The following is an 18,488-nucleotide window of genomic DNA, read 5'->3' as shown; positions in this document are numbered from 1 at the left end:
ATGTCTTTGGACAGCTCTCATGGTGTGCTTTGTCATTAAAGTCATGCTTTACAATGCTTCCTGGTTCAAAACAAAATGAAAAAGCCACCATTTTTTTCAGAGCCATCAACCCTGTAGGCCATCTGTTTGACCCTGGTACATTGTATAGACAGAGAAACACGCATGTAAATGGCCTGTATTTATATAGCGCTTTACTAGTCCCTAAGGACCCCAAAGCGCTTTACATATCCAGTCATCCACCCATACATTCACACACTGGTGATGGCAAGCTACATTCTAGCCACAGCCACCCTGGGGCGCACTGACAGAGGCGGGGCTGCCGGACACTGGCGCCACCGGGCCCTCTGACCATCACCAGTAGGCAATGGGTGAAGTGTCGTGCCCAAGGACACAACGACTGAGACTGTCCGAGCCGGGGCTCGAACCGGCAACCTTCCGATTACAAGGTGAACTCCCACGATAAACACATTTAAAAAGCAGAGACAATATTTTATGGGTCACTCATTTTTATTAGACTGTTAATTAGCTTCACCAGTTTCAGTTTGTCAGATTGCTTGCAGTACAGTTACACAGGAAAACATTTTGCCAAATTTGATGATCTGTCTCATTATTTATGGATCATGTCTTTGGTTAAAACTCTTAATGAAAATGAAGACCAACATTGCTATCAACACCCCTAAAATCCTGCAGTGTAATTGAAACCAGACAGACGGGATCGGCGTCTAACATTTAGCAATCTGTACACAATTGGATCAATTTGGCTCATCTTGTGCTTAGTGCCACCCCTTGTCAATTAGGCAGAGGCAATGTGTCTGTCTGTAGTTCACATTTACTTGTCAGTGTTTCTTGTCCAAGCTTCTAAAATTACACGTGAAAAGCATGACCCTTGATCCAAATGATTATTACATACAAATAAAAAATACAGAATCATTACATCCAAAACACAGCATTGTAAAAGGCAATAATGCAGCAATTAAAATTTCAATAACATTGTTTATAGTTCATTGGGAAGTAAGGGGGACAGACCAACAAAGAAGTCTAGAATTCGACAGAGGACAGAAGTACAAATGTGATTTGAGTAACTACAGTATACACCGTTCTAAGTCTGCTAAATGCTGGTAGGAAACCTTCAGTGGTTTGGGAAACACAGGCAAGCTTATTCTCATCTATGGTTTCAGTAGTATCATTACAAGATCAACTGACTTAAACTGCGAACGTACAATGTTTTCATTCACTAACGTAGCTGTACAAATTATACAGGAGCTATGACTTCTCTTTACCTGTCATAACACGACCGCAACCTGCAATGAACGCACCTAACAAGAAGGAACAGAAGACTGGATAGTCCAATAGTCAAAATCTCTCGCTTATTTCAAAACAAGCTTCACACAAAAACAAATCTAACGTTCGTTACAGTGAACAAAAGCCGCTTTTCTTTCTTGCTGTCTTTGTTTTTTGTTTTTACAGTAAATGTCACCCAGAAATAAACAAATAAACTCTAACCTGATTTTGGTACTGATTATCTGTACTATGTCGCACATAGTTAAAGACTGATGAATCAAAAGCAACATCCCACAACGTGACCTTTTTAACCTAGACGATCTGACACGATGTTGCTAAATGAAATCAAATCGATACACTAAGCACTTAACAATTAATCAGAAAAAAAAAAGGGGGGGGGGGGGCAGTCCCTTTTCGTAGTACCTATATGGTGTACTATATTGTTCATAAATATGACAAACTACCATGAATCATTTAGTGAAAAAGCTTCTTGATGATGATAGGAACTTTAGTACAGCGTCTATACTAGATTACTAATGCTCAAATGTTGTAGTGTTCAAAGGTGTTAAACAGTACGACTATCATGCCAGAGTGTGGTCAGTTTTTTGGGAGTTACTGCACACGCTGACACTTCACATTACTATAGCTGTGCCCTCTTTCCACTCACTGCTCTGTGCGGTACGATACGTCTAACTGTTAAGCCGCTCCGCTCTAATTCAAACCTGCCAAAAGATGTGACGATGAACAGGCTGCTACACAAGGTGATGAGAAAGGGCATCAGGCATGTAGTCTGTTGGAGGTGCTGAAGTTAACTACTCCTACTAAGGTTTTCTAAGGGAATGATGCAGTACCGAAAAGAAGATGGAGCCTCAACATCTACCTTAAATACATTCAGAAAGTAGTTGCTGTGTCGTTGTCTTGTGCTGGTTTTTACAACAGTCCGTTTTCAATCAGCCATGTTAGGAAAGTGTTTCTCCTTCTCATAACAGCACAATGTACTATTTTTATGTATTATTCCATTACATCAATGCAAATTAATCATAGAAATGTCTACATCTAGCAGTATGTACTTCTTACGTTATTTACAGTGTCCATTTTGAACTGTGACATTTCCGACTTTTCAAAAGCAATGACAGGAACAACACAAATAAATACTGCAGCATCATACACCAAGTTGTCATGCTTTCATCAAAATAACGGACTTCTGATTATTCTGTTTTACAGTTCTTTAGATAGCAGAACAAATAAAACAAACTCATTCACTGACTAAATAAGCTAAATTAAATATTTGGTGTTTTTTTTGTTGTTTTTTAAAAAAAAACATTTTCTTTTGTACCACCAGCACATAGCTCTGTATCGATTAGTGTGGCCTATTTCTGTGTTTCAAATCAAAGCCTGATGTCTCACACATTCAAAGTTAACACCTCGCCATTCTTGCCTAATGTAGTCGTACTTTGCACTGTGCGATGAAACAGTAGCTCATGGAGGTAAGTTTGAGAATACGCTGGATATTTTTTTGTTTTTATCACTAACTCTTACTTAAATCGGGATTTATGCCATGTTTAAACTCAGCTGTCACTCACACTCATCTACACAGATACATCACATCTAACTGTGGTACAATCTGAACAGAGACACTACTACTGAAAATAAATACTATAAAGCATTATGCACCGTTCAAATTCAGCTTCTCACGAGGAGCAGTAGGTCAAGTCATGCCACTGGGAGGAGGTGAATGGTTTTAGGATTATGAAATGTTGTGACACTGCTAATGCAAAGAAACATCCTCAGACTCTAAGCCGAAGGAGTATTATAGGTGATGAATCGGATGATTGGTTGTTGTCGGGTCATTTACAATGGGTTTGGGATGTAACCCCGTACTTATTCAGTTACTTTACATTTGCGACATATCATAAATCCAACATAGGGAGTGTAGCTGGGACATCACTGTTGGGAAGAGTCGAGGGACACAACGTGTGGTCAGGCATGACTTGCTGGCTGCCCCGATGCTTCAGTTCATCTGTTCAAAGAATTTGTAGGTGGGGTTTTCGTAGCCATGGTTTTGCATTTTGTTGAGCTGTCGTTCTTCTGGCGTGAGCATCGGGTCAACCTGCTGAGAGACACACAAGACCCTGAGTCATAACACACTAAAGACAAAGTCAGAAGCAATGATCACACCATGACCTGAGATATAACTAAACTGTGGGCTAGATGTGACAGAATGACAGAATGAGAGGATGAGGTCCACTATAATTTAATGTTTTTATGATGGATTCAACACAGTTTTTATACTTGGAAACTCACAAGAGCTACTTGGATAATACTGATGATACAGCACGGTCTTTAAGAAAAGTTGGTAAACCTGGGATGCTTTGAACAGCATGATTTTATGATAACATGATAGATGGCATCTTAGATTGCAGTTACAGTCAGTAAAAAAAAAAAAGTTTGGAAACTTTTCACATTGTTTGCAGCTTAAATTTGCAAATGAATCAGCAATGCTGAGGTTACATGCTTTAGAAACATTGAATACACAGGCAAGAAGGACAGGAAGACATTTAGTGACGCACTGTATGACAGGAAGGATACTGTTTGAGGTCTAGCCCAGATTCTGAACTTTGAAAAACATTTCAAAACTTGATAATAATCATTATATGGATCTTAAAGTAACAGTACTGTTATTGATCTTAGTGCGAGCTCAATAGAAAGACTTGTTGTACGTGTAGCTGGAGCTAGCTGCCCATCACCAGTTAGAAGAGGGGTGTCAAACTCAAATACACAGTGGGCCAAAATTCAAAACTGGAACAAGGTCGCGGGCTAACATTAATATTTATTGGAAAAAAAATCTTCCTCCAGATTTAAGAATGAATCTCTTCTTATGGACTCAAACACGTTTTGCTGAAAAACTGAATATGGAACAAGCAAAGCTTAATACTAAACAATATATATATTAACAATAATGGATTGGATTTATATAGCGCTTTTCATGGCACCCAAAGCGCTTTACAATGCCACTATTCATCCACTCTCACATTCACACACTGGTGGAGGCAAGCTACAGTTGTAGCCACAGCTGCCCTGGGGCAGACTGACAGAAGCGAGGCTGCCATATCGCGCCATCGGCCCCTCTGGCCAACACCAGTAGGCAGTAGGTGAAGTGTCTTGCCCAAGGACACAACGACCAGGACAGAGAGCCCGGGGATCGAAACGGCGACCTTCCGGTTACAGATGCGCTTCCCAACCCCCTGAGCCACGGTATATTAGCTGTATAATACCAGTAAGCCAGCTCTAATAACAATTTGGTATGGCTTCGCGTTTGGTCCGCAGGCCAGAGTTTGACACCTATGAGTTAGAATCTCTAATTCTCAGTGTGCTTAATCTATGCAGTGTTGTTACATTGTTCAATGTGCTGAATATACATTTTATGTTAACAAGAACCTTTTAATATGAATAATAATAGCAACCGCTTGCATATTTTAGCACACAGGAAGTTACCATACTTTACATTTTGGCAAGAATAATGCTTTCCTGAAATGTTTGGATTGACATCCATGCTTCCAGTGAGTTGCTATGATCTTCACAGCTAAATATCAGAATGTAAAATTTAAAAAGAGTCTTTAAAAAGAGTTTAAACACCTTTAATATGTAGAAGTAAAGTGTTTTAAGGTCAAGTATGAATTGCATGTTCATAGGAACTTCACTTAAATGAATGGTCTAGCTGGGGTCGTACCTCAACAATGCCATGGCTGATAGTGCCGTATGGCTTCCTGCGCACGAGCAGCAGGCTTATTACCATCACCATGGCGATAGCCACAGCTACGACCAGCAGGCCCACCATGGCACCACGGTTGAATGTCTCCAAAGCATCAGGCTGCTGTGGAAAGACAGAAATATGTGCCAATAAACACAAGACACACATCAAGGCAAGAAATTGGTTTTCTGGCTTAAAGGAAATTATAATGCATATACTCTTACCAGTTCATCTCTAGCGATCTCATTAGGTCTGATCGCCTGCTTGAGCTCTGCAGAGGTGTTGATCTAAGAGCAGCAAGGGTAAGCAAAATTTTGGGTCACAGAAAACAGAACCTTTACACACACATAAGTCTATCAAAGATATGAAAAGCCTTTTAGACTGGCTACAATCTTACCTTTACCTCATATTCATAAGTAGGCCCTCTCTCAGATGTAGTGTAATCATATTCATCATCTGCAGACAAAAGTGCAGCAACATGTTTAGCTATGAGAAGTGTAACTCAAAACATACTACAATTCATACAAAAGAGGAAAATTCAGTATTAAAACAATAGGAAACCCTATCTTACCGTTCTTGCTGTTAGGCTGCAGCTCTATGGAGAAAATCAGGGGGGAAAAAAGCATCATTAACGAGAGCAACCTGGATGTCAAATTTTGCTTAAGTGCATATGATTAACAGGGACTGTGTACCAATGCGAGGGGGATAGGGCCTGTTCTGGAAGGCTCTCTCCTCTTCTTCTTCATCATCCTTCTCCTCCTCGCTGTCAGCAGGCAGAAGCTCCTCAGTCGTGCGGGTCTCAGAGAAGGAGGTGGTCATCAGCTCACTGATGTCACCTCGCTCTGCTCTGACCAGCTCCTCTGTGAATGAGACGCAAAGTCATCAACACAGATTTTAAAAGCATTAAAACAACAACACAGAACAGAAGCCATAGATGCGAAAATCTCTGTCAGGGCAGTATAACTTACGAATGTCACTGTGCAGTTCCTCAGCCAGTGTAGGATCCTTGTAAAGCAGGGCAAGACTCTGGTTCATTCTCTCCTCAATCACATGAAGGTGTGTGTACACCTGCAGGAAATACAAATTGATTCTGCTCATGCTTCTGACCAAAAGAGCTTAAAATGTGAGTTACAAAGGGGCGATATTAGCCTAAAATATTACATTTGTAATCCAAATTATTACTGATATCGTCCCTGTTTTTGTGTATTTTAGCAGGTTACTGTATAGCCTCCAAAATATTAATATGCTACTGGTATGCTTTAGTGTATTTTCTCTTTATTAGGATATGTTTCTGATCCCCTAGCACCCTACAGCAAAAATATGAGTCTTAGCTTTAACCAAATACACCCACTGTTAACAGTGTGCAATAACATAATTATTACCTGTTCATTTTTAAATGTTATTACTGAATTAAAATGAAAAGTGCTGCCAGATTGTAAATATTTTGGTGTCACATAAGACTGGCTTTGCTTTTAGTTGAATGAAAAGAGGATTTGTAGCTGCCTCACATCGTTGAGTTCTCTGTTTTCTGTGTGTTTCAGGGTCAGCAGACAAGAGACTCACGTGTGCAGAGCACAGGTGTGTGCTCACCTCATCCAAATACCTCACACGCTCTCACACACACACCTGGAATTTCATCTGCTCAGCCTTCTGGGGGTCAACCGCCACAATATGCTGGTAATGTCTCAATGTGTGTCTGCGGTCCTTCTGCTCTGCAGCCATGTAGCGCTTCAGCGCCTGCAGCACACGCTCTGGCTGGAAGACACAGTTCAGCAGCAGATAAGAGTGAGAAGTAAAATACCAGAAAATGAGACAAAGGCTCTTCTAATTTGCTGCCGGGTATAAATATAGACAGATCGACAAGATATCTGCAATTGTTTATCTCTGTCTTCTCTCCTCCTCTGTACTCCAGGGTAGTTTTACCTGAGGGGGATCAGACTGTACAGCTGTCAAATAGTTCTCCAGGGCCAGGCGGCGGTTGTTGTTGAGAATGGCCTCAACCCGGGCAAGATGAGTCTCCACAAGTCTCTGTCTCTCTCCAGCAACTTGCTCCTCCAGCGTCTGCAGCACAGACTGGAAATGCTGGTAGAGAAAAGACCATAATTATTCATTTTATCTGGGATACTGCAACTGTAAGTCAGTAAAGCGGGTTTGATAAATGCCTGCTTACCTCATTCAGGTCCTGTCTCTCTGACCTTGGCAGATTTTTTGACTGGTTGTCTGCCTCTGCCCATTCCTTCATGATCTGAGGGATTCAAACACACAGAATGTGTCCAGAGTGTGTGACGGAGACAGTCTTCTCATGAAACTCGGAGAACAAAAGACACCATCTTTTGTCACTTCAAAACTGATAGGACTTGTAGATACAGCTATCGTATTTGCTAACTAGGTTTTCTTTTTGGGGTTTAGGCATCAGTTCAACAACATGGTCTGACTGCATTTATAACAAAGAAAACACTGCAGTGGTGCTATGCAATACCACAAAGAAAACCCAAATAAAAAAAAACAATCTTGAAGTTGTGTGACAGCTTTCTTGTCATCATGACCAAAGATGCCGGTCAAATATCCAAAGAATATCCGATTAAAGAAGAAAATAACTTCAGTTATTTTCTTCTTTAATCTTTGTTTTGTGAAGAAATGTAAGAAAACAACTTGAAAATCTTGTTGTCACAGGATCGTCAGAGTAACATCTTCTAATTTTGTCATTCACACATTTTGTCATTTCCACATCGCACGATAAAATCTTAAACCCAGCCCTAATGGACATTTTCTTGGAAGCTATTTAAGTAATGTCTTTCAGTATCAGCTCCCCTGTATGGAGGTTGAACATGGACAGGCCTACTGTACTGTCATTTTCAGAATAAGATTAGAAGACAAGAGCAACGGATGAGCAAATCTCATTCCAGATTAATGAATCACCTGTCAAAAGTGTGACCTGCCAGCCAAGATGCCATTAGCCTGCTCTTAGCCCTGTGAAATTTACCTCATTGATGCGCTTCATTCTGCGTTCCTCCAGGTCTGTTTTGGCACGAAGGAAGTTGGCATGCTCAGTGTCGTCTACTGGCTTCTCAAAATAAACATCGACACCATCTGTGGGCCTAGCTGTAGTCACTAGATGGGAAAGACAGGAAACAGGTTGTTACTGTCACGTAGGCTGCAAGAGCCAAAGCGAAATTATCTTGCAATTAAAAAGGACAGTACAGGTCACAGAGCAACACCATCAAGAAAGAAGCAATGTTTAAAAAACTTGGAGTAGATATGTTTGAGTTCAAGCTATTTCATAATTTGTTTGTGATAACAATTTTTTTTAAGCTTGGAGGCCCAGATTGAGTATTTGACCTCAGCTTGGTTGGACTGGAAGTTACACCACGTCTTTTAATGAAATTAATATATATTCAGTATATCTAACACAAGGTTAGGATTAATACTTCTAGTGGTAACAAGTAATACTAAGCCACTGGATTTAACTTCATTTTTTTCTCATGTTTTTTTATAGCTTCCTTTACTTGAAATGAGCAGAAAGTAAAAGAAAAAACTGTAAAAAAAAAAAAAAAAAGTGTAAATATACAGTCACAGAGTTTAAACAGTTTAATCCCTAACCACATAATTATGCTAGTTTGTTGTACCTGACAAGTTTTTTTCTTATTTAAAACCTATTTGTCAAATTTAATTAATTTGATTTAAATACAATAAAATAATAATTACAATTCATTTACATTTTTTAAAATTATATATTTTCTTTATGTGCTGTAATTTATTTCTTTTAATTTTTTAAATCTTGTATAAAACCTGCCTTTGCAGTTTACATTTTAACGTTTCCTGCAGTTGTTTACTCCCAGAGACCACAGTTTGTAGTACTCATAGTCCAGTATAAGATAAACATACTGATGGGGTGAAGGTTAAAAATATTTTGAGTAAAAATAAACCACTGACAACACCATAACATCACCCAACACAAATATGACTAAAAATGATCAACCAGTTTTGGTTTTTCATTGTTTACTGTGTTTCCCACACATAATGAGTACTATCAATTTTTACTGCTCTGAAATTTAGAGTGAAGTGGTCAATTGCTCCATTTATTGCACGCCCCATAGTGAACCCTGCTGAGGTCTTGCTGTGCTATGCACCAGACTGATGTGACACACACACACGCAGACACACACACACACACGCAGACACACACACACACACACGCAGACACGCAGACACACACACACACACACACACACACACACGCAGACACACACACACACACACACACTCATTTCATGAACTGAGCTGAGCTACAGAAAAGTAGAGCATGAAACCGACATGTGTGCATGTCTGTGGTGTAGATTTCCTACATCCAAGCATGAGGCGCACTGGTGAGTCCGTATGTGTCTGGAAATGGCAGAGAACCTAGTTGACATTTTTGGTAACAACAGTTACTAAACCATGAGCGGGGCATGATTTTTTTCTCTCTCTCTCAGCAATAGAAAGATGAACAGAAACAGTGAGGCAGACTTACAGCTGTCTCCCTTCATCAGAGGAGAAGAGGTGGTGGGTTTTTGGCTTTTCTCATAGTAGAAGGTGTCCAAGTAGTCCGATGTTTGGTAGGGACCCGAGTCGATAGGGTATTCATACTCTGTATCCTTCGTGGCCATTTCCTCTTCTTCCTCCTCTCCTTCTGCCTCATCCTCATCAACTTCTTCCTCCTCCTCTTCCTCCTGCTCCTCGTCCTCGTCTTCGTCTTCTACCACTTCATTATCTTCAAATTCCAAATCATCATCAAGATCTATTTCAGGAAAGGGGCTCGGAGTGGGTGCTGTCACTTTGGTTCTGTGTGGAAAAATGGGTGACTATAAATATTTCACACAAACCACAGCCTCAACCTACAACATGTCTGCATGGTCAAGCTGAATCATCTTACACAGAGCTGAGTTTTCCACTCGTCTGGAATGCAAGTGTCTTAGGACCAGCAGGGACGTCTCTTTCTTCTGCCTCTCCTTTATCACCAGAACTTCCGCGCCCCGGGCAGCACACGTATTCAACACCCCGGTAATGGTCCCCGCATGGCAACAGCAACCCGTAGCTGTGGAGCTCCAGATTGTCTGAAGTGCACTCCTAACACAGTCAAATTTCGAGTGTATTCAGAAGCAAATACATAGTGTCACAGTGTTTCAACACAGTGTCAAAAATACGTCGTTCATGACAGAAATGAAGGAGTGTGGCACCTCTCTCTGCCAGAAAATCGTCTCTAGTGGGAGTTCTGACGAAGTATGACATCAAGAACAATACACCACAAAGACCACTAATAGCCAGCTAGCTCTGACTGTAATACAGTCAGAGCTAGCTGGCTGTATTAGTGTTTTTAATTGTGTGCCGGCTGAATGATTACAGAATGTGTCAGTCACATAAAGATTTCTCATCTTCTTTAAAATGATTGACCTCTCATGTCTTCATTGTGCAATTTTTAAATTGGTCTACAGTAGTCTGTTCCACACCTCCTTAGCAATGTTGTGCCAGTACATGAAACTCTCGCAGACATCCATCTGCTCCTTGTGGAGAAAACGGCATCGGTCGGGCACGAGCAAGGCCTCGCTTACGTACTCGCCCTCTGCAGCAGGAGAGAAAAAAAGGTATGTCAAGCAGTAGGACTATGATAACAGTTGAGATTCTTATTTGAATAGATTTATCAATACATATCAAACAGGGACAGGCTATAGCAGACACTAAATGCAAGCGTGTACACAAAGTTTAGGGACTCCACCTAATAAAAAAAATGTTTTTTTAAAAACCCCCAAAACATAATGTATGTAAGTATGAGCAGTTACTCATACTTATGTACGCCATCACTATTGATGAGAGCATGGTTTTGGTCTACGATCAAGAGACGAAACAACAGTTTTCAGTTGAAAAGTCTCTAAGTTTCTAAGCCCAAAGGTGGTGCATTATGTCAAAAGCCCAATCAGGACCATCGTCTCACACCATTTTTTTTCATGGTGGGGTGTACAAATCTACAGAACAAGGAGTTGCGTGTGGTGGTCCAGAGGTGCAAGAGTAGATGACCACAAGGCTGTGATCAGCTATATTTAAATCAGGTATTTTCTTTTCTTTTGTATCAAGTCCGATGAACCTTATCATGATGCCTTGTGTGCGTGAACACCAGATGTGCGTTGCATAGATTACACAGATCAGAGGAAGGACAGTGAATTGGAAGTCTTAAATGAAGACCGGTGCACCAGTAACAACCGAAAGAGCATAAATGTATAATGAGCGACCACGTTAGACAGATAAAATGCAGTTACAGTAGCAAATCAAGAACACAGAAAAAATGTACTTTGCTTAAAATGAATGTAAAATATTTATTTCAGAGATCATAAATGCAGAATATTAACAGCCTTTCTTAATAAACCGAGCAGAAATGAACAGTTTACACAGTCTACACCCCTGTTTCCTTTTAATCTCTTACTGTTATCATTACTCTTCATTTAAGCTCATGCATGAGGAAAAACCCATATGAAAGGCACTGCTGTAGATATCAAACAAGCTATAGCAGGTTTCACAGTAAGATGCATGAACATGTAAGTTTTTAATTAATCCAGACTGACTTACTGTTCATTACATTTCATTTAGTCACTCATCCATCGTTAGCCTATTTGGCCACCTAGTGGCCAATAGCATGCTTAACCTGTTTATCTGCAAGTCTTTTCTGCCTCACAGTCCAGTTTTTAAGTGCTGCCTAACTACACTTCTAATAGTAATGCATTTACAAACGTGAAGTGATGGGAGACATGAAAATGCTGGTATTTGAACTATAAATTAAACATGCTGTGTTTATCTTGTTGTCTTGTGTATTAGTTACATATGTGTGGACACATTCACTTATTATTATTATTTTTTACCCAGAATAAAACAAAACAAAACTAATCAGGATCACAGCCTTCACAGTTTAATTTAGACAATTAGCTTTTAAATTGCACATTAAAAGCTAATTAGAAAAAAAACACAACACAACCAAACATGAAGCACAATCATCATAGGAATATGTGAAATATACTCTATTGTTTAAAAAATACATCAATTGGTTATTTTTGTTATTGTGTTAGAGTGATTTGTGTTGTTCTTACCCAGGCAGCGGTAGGGCAGGACTATGAACAGGTGTGTCTGGCAGTGCCCCCAACCTTTCTTACACCAGGCAGGGATGGGGACTGGTCTTTTGGACTCCTCTATATGGGATATTGAGAGCCCTGGGTACATCTGAGTGTATAGGTACATGCAGAGATAACGGAGACACAGAAACAAATAGGTAGATGGGCAAAACAGAGGGAATTAAGACAAAAGGAAGAGCAGATAGGGGTAAAATTGGTAAATTTGGGGTAGAGCAGAAGCAGCAGGATCAGGGAAGAAGAGGAGGGAGAGCAGTATCAGTGGAGAGAAGACTAACAAGGGAGAGCCATGCTATATATATATACACATACATATATATATATTGATTTGTCTAACACATGTCCTATCAAACCTATATATTCACAAATATATAGTGGAGTGATGGCGGTCTGTTGGAATATTACTAATATATATATATATATATATATATATATATATATATATATATATATATATATATATATTTTTTAACTTCATGGAGCCGTGTAGGGGCATTAGTCTAAAGCCACATTAGATATAATAATTTCAATGGCCATTCTTGTCTTTTAATATTTCTAATTTGACACTGGACTATTTCCATTTTCAATTTAGGCCAATGATTTGAAGCACAAGCACATAATGAGATTTAATAAGCGAAAGAAATATGGCTGTAGCCTGCAGTCTGAATACACACTAAAATGCTTTCCTCACAAATATCAAGGAAAACGAGGGCTTTGTGTAAAAGCCATTTCAAATGCATAATATGTCAGCTAATCGGATTACTGTCCATTCAAGCTCATGGCTGCTGCTGTCTGTAGCTGCTGCATCTGCTTTGGCCTCCAGATGGTGCCTGGCTGCCTTTTCTATCATAATGTCAGCCTAAGGAGTGTGTGGAGAGCATGTGTACCACTAATAACTTTACAGCAGATGCTAAAGAGTATGCATACAGTAGCAGGTAACAAGAGGACAGAAAGGTAGATGGTTGGCCAGGTGAAATATTGTAATATTCCAACAGACCGCCATCACTCCACTATATATTTGTGAATATATAGGTTTGATAGGACATGTGTTAGACAAATCAAATTAGAGAAAAAGAATGTGAAATTGTACTTGACTCCCTTTGTTTTATACTGTTTTTTTTATTTATTTATTCATTTTTGCTGAGATCATGAAATAGTATTCCTAAACCAGCAATTTCATAATGCTGCTGTTCTAGTCTGGTCTTCATCAGAGCTGTTTAGTTTCCATTCGCTGAATTTCAATCCCCCTGCAAAGTTTTGCTTCCTACCTCCTGACAGTAGGACTGGATTTGGCTGGGCTCTTTGAAGCAGCTCTGGCGGCCCTGAGGATCCGGTTCCCACTGGCCAGTCTGTGTGTTCATGTGCAGGAGCTGACGGCCACAGAACATGGCAATCTGCGGCTCGGCCACCTGGGGGACTGGCCTGTTCACCTCAGCCATGGCCAAAGCCTAGAAAGCAAAAGGGGAGGGGCGGGGGCAAGACAGATGAGGAGTTAATATAAACACAGAAGCTGAGAATATTCTGTCTGAAGCTGATCCATGGTGGAGAGACCACAGATAATTCCTAAATGCACTCTAGCACTCTCCGACATTATAGACCAAGAGTGTAAGCCTGAGTGCAAGACAGAGTGAGCGAGAGATCGAAAGAGAAAGGGGAAAATGTGGAGGAAGTGAGAAGAGACTAATGTAGAAGTCTGCACACCGCTCGCTTTACGAGAAAACCTAAAATTCAGAAAAGATAGAACCATAGAACCGTCACTCTTGAAATGCCCCAAAATAAATGAAGGAACAAATTAAATGCCCAACTGTGAGATGGTGGGCCAGTGCTCCCTGTCTGCTGACACCACTGACATCTGAGGAAACAAGGAAGGGCTGGTAGAAGAAGGTGGGGGGTCTGTTACAAAAAAAAAAAAAAAAAAAACCCATACAAGAGCACGTAAAAGACTGCTTCCCCTCTCTCTTCTCCTTCCCCTCATCTGTGGCCTTCTAGGATGTTGCTATTGATTGTGGGATATGTTGCCTCTGCCTGTGGGGAGGGCCCATGGGACCCCAGTAGAGGAACAAACAGCAGCTAGGGCTGGGAGTCAGGTGTTAATACAAGCTCATTGACCGATGCACCACTTCACTACATTAACACACAGGACAGACACAGAGAGAGTCCAGGGAGGAATAAAGAAGAGGAGGGTTTAGGGAGAGAGGAAAAGGGTCTAAAAATGAACAAACACAGACTTCTTTTTAAGAAAACATAAGTGAAGGGAGCCTTAAAGTAAAAGTGAAGAAATACAGTGTATGCTTCATGTTCAGCTGGATCCCTGAATCATGTCTGCTGGAGAAAACGACACATTTACAGAACATATTCAAAGACTCCTGCAGGCCATGTAAAGTAAAAGGATGCAGGTTTCTTAGTAACAATTGAACATTCACAGAGACAACATGCAATGTTATTTATTGTCTAACCACGAAACTCCACAAAAAAGGGATCCCACACCCCAGAGTCTGTATACAGCTCATATGCTTTCATCTGTGCTGACAGAGAGAGAGACAGGCCCACTGACGACAGACAAGATGAGCGACGCTGAGCCAATTAGAAGGAAGTTGCCCAAAGGGAAGAAATAGAGGAGAAAAAATATGGGAGAGTGACGCCTGATCAAAGGAAAGCCCTGCTTTGGCCAAATGGAGCTAAAGTGTTTGAAGTCCTAATTAAAATTCATACTGGGTAAAATAAATATATAAACCTCTCTGAGTAAATGTACAATAAATATAATAAGCCCTGAGCAGTCTGTGCATTATAATTATGCTGGGCAGGGTTTGTGTTTCTGCATGTCTTAGCAGATTTCTAACAAATTACGCATCTACTTTTCATTACCGCTCCCCATTTCCCAGAGCAGTTTTTTTTTAAGATTTGTGAATGACTTTATAGACCTCTTTAGAAATTGATTTATGTTTATTCATTTACATTATATGAATATCTCTTAGAGAGATATGCCTGAGATGACACAATCAGCACAAGTATCTCTTTCTAAAATCTAAACTACTTCCAGGGTCATAGGCTGTTAACATAATGCTCATAAGTGGCAGTTGTGATTTAAAGTCTGTAATTTTCTATAGTCATTTCATAAAAGTACTTTCTCCCTGATTAGCTTTTTTTTTTTTTTCAATGCTGCAAAACTGACTCTCTGAAAGAATGACGTTCTAGCGTTTTTAGCTGTCAGCACTTGCTGACATATTCATTGGGATAATTTACCCATCAAACAAGTTTCGGGTACCTGCAAGTCACAACCAGTTAATAACGGTAGCGAAGATAAACAAATGGAAACAATGGCTGCTTAAAAGGCAGGGGTTCCAAATTTCGAAACGTCTTGATTTACACAACCCCAAAAGAGATGTGATGCTGTGGAAAACTGTCATTTAACGACTGTCTTAAACTGCACTGGAAACGGAGATGATTTTCTGGTGAAAGTCACTGCGTAACGCAAAGGATTGTGTCAAAACAAAAAACTCCAGAGCACAGTTTTTGTGCTGATATTAATGCAAGAGGTGGTTTGTTTAACTCTGCAGTTATTGAGCCAGCAGAGTATTGATGAGTTTGATGACCATATAGTGCATGTTGCTTGATGGCAACACAACAACACTAAACTAGTTGGCCTGCCGGAAGTCCAGAGCTGCTATCAACCAAAAGCTATGAAACAAATAATAAACTAAAGAAGGCCTTGAATTGTTTAGCATATTAAATTCAATGTCACACAAGAGAAAAGATATAACTCCTCTTAAAAGAAGAGATGATTGAACGCAGGAGCTTTTTGGAATTTAAAATATGTGCAAAATTTAAAAAGAAAGGCAACACGATTCCACACAGTTTAAACACATGAGAACTGGTACTATCTGCATCCAAATATGGGTTTAAACCATCAACTAACAGCAACAGGGCTCTGTGTTTACATCTGATGGTCAGCTAGGACTAAGCATGAAAGTCATGAGTGGTTTGTCTCTGGGTGATTTACTCCCACATGTCAAAGACTTTCTTGTTAGGGTAACTGATTATTCTAAATTTGCTGTAATTGTGGATGGGAATGGTCTGTCCCACCAATGTATGAGCCCTGCGATGGACTGACAGCCTCTCTGGAGTCTATCAAAGCTCTCCCCTGATAGCAGCTTGGATAGGCTCCAACCCCCTGCAATTCTAGCTGGATAGTTGGTTATGTGAACAGAATTATATTCAGTAGTATAACATGTTTAGGTTAAAACTCTTTTATTGCAGCTCAACATTATTAAATATTATACCAGCTTAAAAACCAACTGTTGCTTGTTACTGACAGAGCTGAATTGGATCGTTTAATTGGTTAAGTGTACTGTAAGATAAGCAGAGGGGAAGACTGCTGAAGTTGCTGAAACAATCTGTCTAGAGGAGCTGCTGAGCTAATGTCTAAATAGATATATCTCTTTGAGTCAGGGAAGGTCAGTGCCACAACGAAAAAGAAAGAAAGAAAAAAAACAAACTTCCGGATATTTGAGAAGATAACCTGGCAGCTCCCTCTGGTCCAGCTCTCTCATTCTGTCTGCTCTCCACTACTGCACTTGCAGAAAATCAATGCTCAGCGACTGCAACTGTATCGCCACGTTCCCCCAATCAATAGCAGTCCATCAGGAGCCTGAGGCCCTGACCTCGAGCCTCACAAGTCTGCACTTCCAATCTCTAGCCAGATGCAGGACTAGATTAGACATTCCCTTATAACCAATACAACTGTACGATCTACAGTGTGTACACTTCTGGTCTGCTGCTCCACAAAGAAGCAGAAGCCTTAATTGTTGAAAGCGACAAGTAGAAGCATTCTTCTTCTCCACATTCTTTTCACCACTATAATCATCAACAACATCACATAAACATCAATCAGCGGCTGAAATCACATAAGCTACGAGGCCCATTTTACCCTGCTGCGTGAATACCACGTAATGTCTTTGTTTCACTGTTTTTGTGCCATTGTATTATTACAGCAATAACAGGAACTGTCATCAACATGCATCACATCTATTTATTCTTTCCAAAATGGTAAAAATGCTTTTAAGAAGCATTAGTTGGGGGGCATAAATATATTTTATGGTATTCCACTTTTTTTTTTTTAAAGAAATGGAAATGGAAAATCACTTAATTCAATACTTAACAATCTCAGAAATACATTTGCCGAGGCTGTCTATGAATCTGATCGTGGCAGCTCTTATGTGTCATACCCCAGTTCAACACAGTCTTTAACTGCAGTGAATATTGCTGCTGAGTGTCCATATTTGGAAAACATGGGACGTTCATTTGCTTTATTTATGTGCTCATAATGCAACTTTATTGCTATGGCAGAAACGAATCCTGACATATATACTACCATGCAGCCATACTTGAGCGCACATGTTGTTCACTTGTTCACGTAAATAGCATTCTGACTCGAGACTAGAATGGGCAGTTCATAGAGAAACTGACTGCTGAAAGCTGATGTGGCTTGCTTGAACCTGTTGAAGCTTGCAGCAGCCTGTAGTTTCACCTGCCGAGTGTCAGGCGTCGCTGTGTGGATGTGAGGAAGAGAGGACCCAAATGCAACACCCACGGGTTGGTTAAGGCTGGTGTTTATTGTGATGAACGGATGAACACAACATGAGAAGTATAGCTGATTGACCGGAAAGACTGGTTGAATTACTGAACTGGAACACACATGCGGGATCGACGATGACAAGACAATGAACTGGAGGAAACTAAGGATTTAAATACACAGGCTAATGACCGGTCAGTACACAGCTGAACATAATCTGACTAATAAGACATAGGAGGTAGAACTAGACATGATGCGCACAGACAGAAAGCTGGCGTGGTGAAACAGGAAACATAGACATGTGGAAAATAAACAAAACAAGAAGAAATTGAAAACACTGGGTCAAAGGCCCAGGAACCATGACACCAAGCATGTGAGATATGGAAGAAAGTTTATATTTGAGTGTGAGAACAGCTGCAGTGGCTGGCCATTTGATAGTGAAAGGTTTTCAATTTGTTTGGAACTTCATTGTGGGCCAAATTCAGTAAGCTGTAAAGTTTTAAAGGAAATTATTTTTATGCCATCAACATCCATCCATCAACCACATATTTATACTTGGCCTAATTATACTTAATATTTAAGAACAGAACTATGTTTCTAGTGTTTAATATGTAGTATTCTTACTATAGGGTCATCTGGTGGAAAAATTGAGTGAAATTCAGCAGCACTTGAAGCACTTTGAATTGATTTGACCTTACCAAAAAATGAAATTGGTAACTTAAGCAAGTGCAAA

The 18,488-nt window shown here is 40.1% G+C and overlaps 1 protein-coding gene across 3 annotated transcripts in view; it reads right to left on the bottom strand.

The window, feature by feature from the left end:
- Nucleotides 1–488: 488 nt before the first annotated feature.
- Nucleotides 489–18,488, bottom strand: part of aplp1 (amyloid beta (A4) precursor-like protein 1) — a 40,085-nt gene continuing 22,085 nt past the window's right edge. The window contains exons 2-17 of one of the 3 annotated variants that reach the window (XM_085292427.1): nucleotides 13,452–13,631; nucleotides 12,145–12,274; nucleotides 10,519–10,631; nucleotides 9,945–10,138; nucleotides 9,543–9,853; nucleotides 8,016–8,143; nucleotides 7,203–7,277; nucleotides 6,956–7,114; nucleotides 6,659–6,787; nucleotides 6,001–6,100; nucleotides 5,725–5,892; nucleotides 5,604–5,627; nucleotides 5,430–5,488; nucleotides 5,257–5,319; nucleotides 5,012–5,155; nucleotides 489–3,394 (exon numbers count right to left, since the gene is read on the bottom strand). In XM_085292427.1, coding sequence (XP_085148553.1) covers nucleotides 3,293–3,394; nucleotides 5,012–5,155; nucleotides 5,257–5,319; nucleotides 5,430–5,488; nucleotides 5,604–5,627; nucleotides 5,725–5,892; nucleotides 6,001–6,100; nucleotides 6,659–6,787; nucleotides 6,956–7,114; nucleotides 7,203–7,277; nucleotides 8,016–8,143; nucleotides 9,543–9,853; nucleotides 9,945–10,138; nucleotides 10,519–10,631; nucleotides 12,145–12,274; nucleotides 13,452–13,631 — 2,079 coding nt within the window. In that variant the 3' untranslated portion in view covers nucleotides 489–3,292. The remainder of the gene's footprint in view (nucleotides 3,395–5,011; nucleotides 5,156–5,256; nucleotides 5,320–5,429; nucleotides 5,489–5,603; nucleotides 5,628–5,724; nucleotides 5,893–6,000; nucleotides 6,101–6,658; nucleotides 6,788–6,955; nucleotides 7,115–7,202; nucleotides 7,278–8,015; nucleotides 8,144–9,542; nucleotides 9,854–9,944; nucleotides 10,139–10,518; nucleotides 10,632–12,144; nucleotides 12,275–13,451; nucleotides 13,632–18,488) is intronic. The other 2 variants (XM_085292429.1, XM_085292428.1) reach the window with 2 other exon arrangements.

Source organism: Mchenga conophoros, linkage group LG11 (assembly GCF_057382185.1).
Source record: "Mchenga conophoros isolate Kocher_MC1m ecotype Shallow Benthic linkage group LG11, M_conophoros_male_GT1.1, whole genome shotgun sequence".
Taxonomy (NCBI): domain Eukaryota; kingdom Metazoa; phylum Chordata; class Actinopteri; order Cichliformes; family Cichlidae; genus Mchenga; species Mchenga conophoros.
Note: the sequence above shows the minus strand (reverse complement) of the source record. Positions and strands in the feature narration are given on the sequence as shown.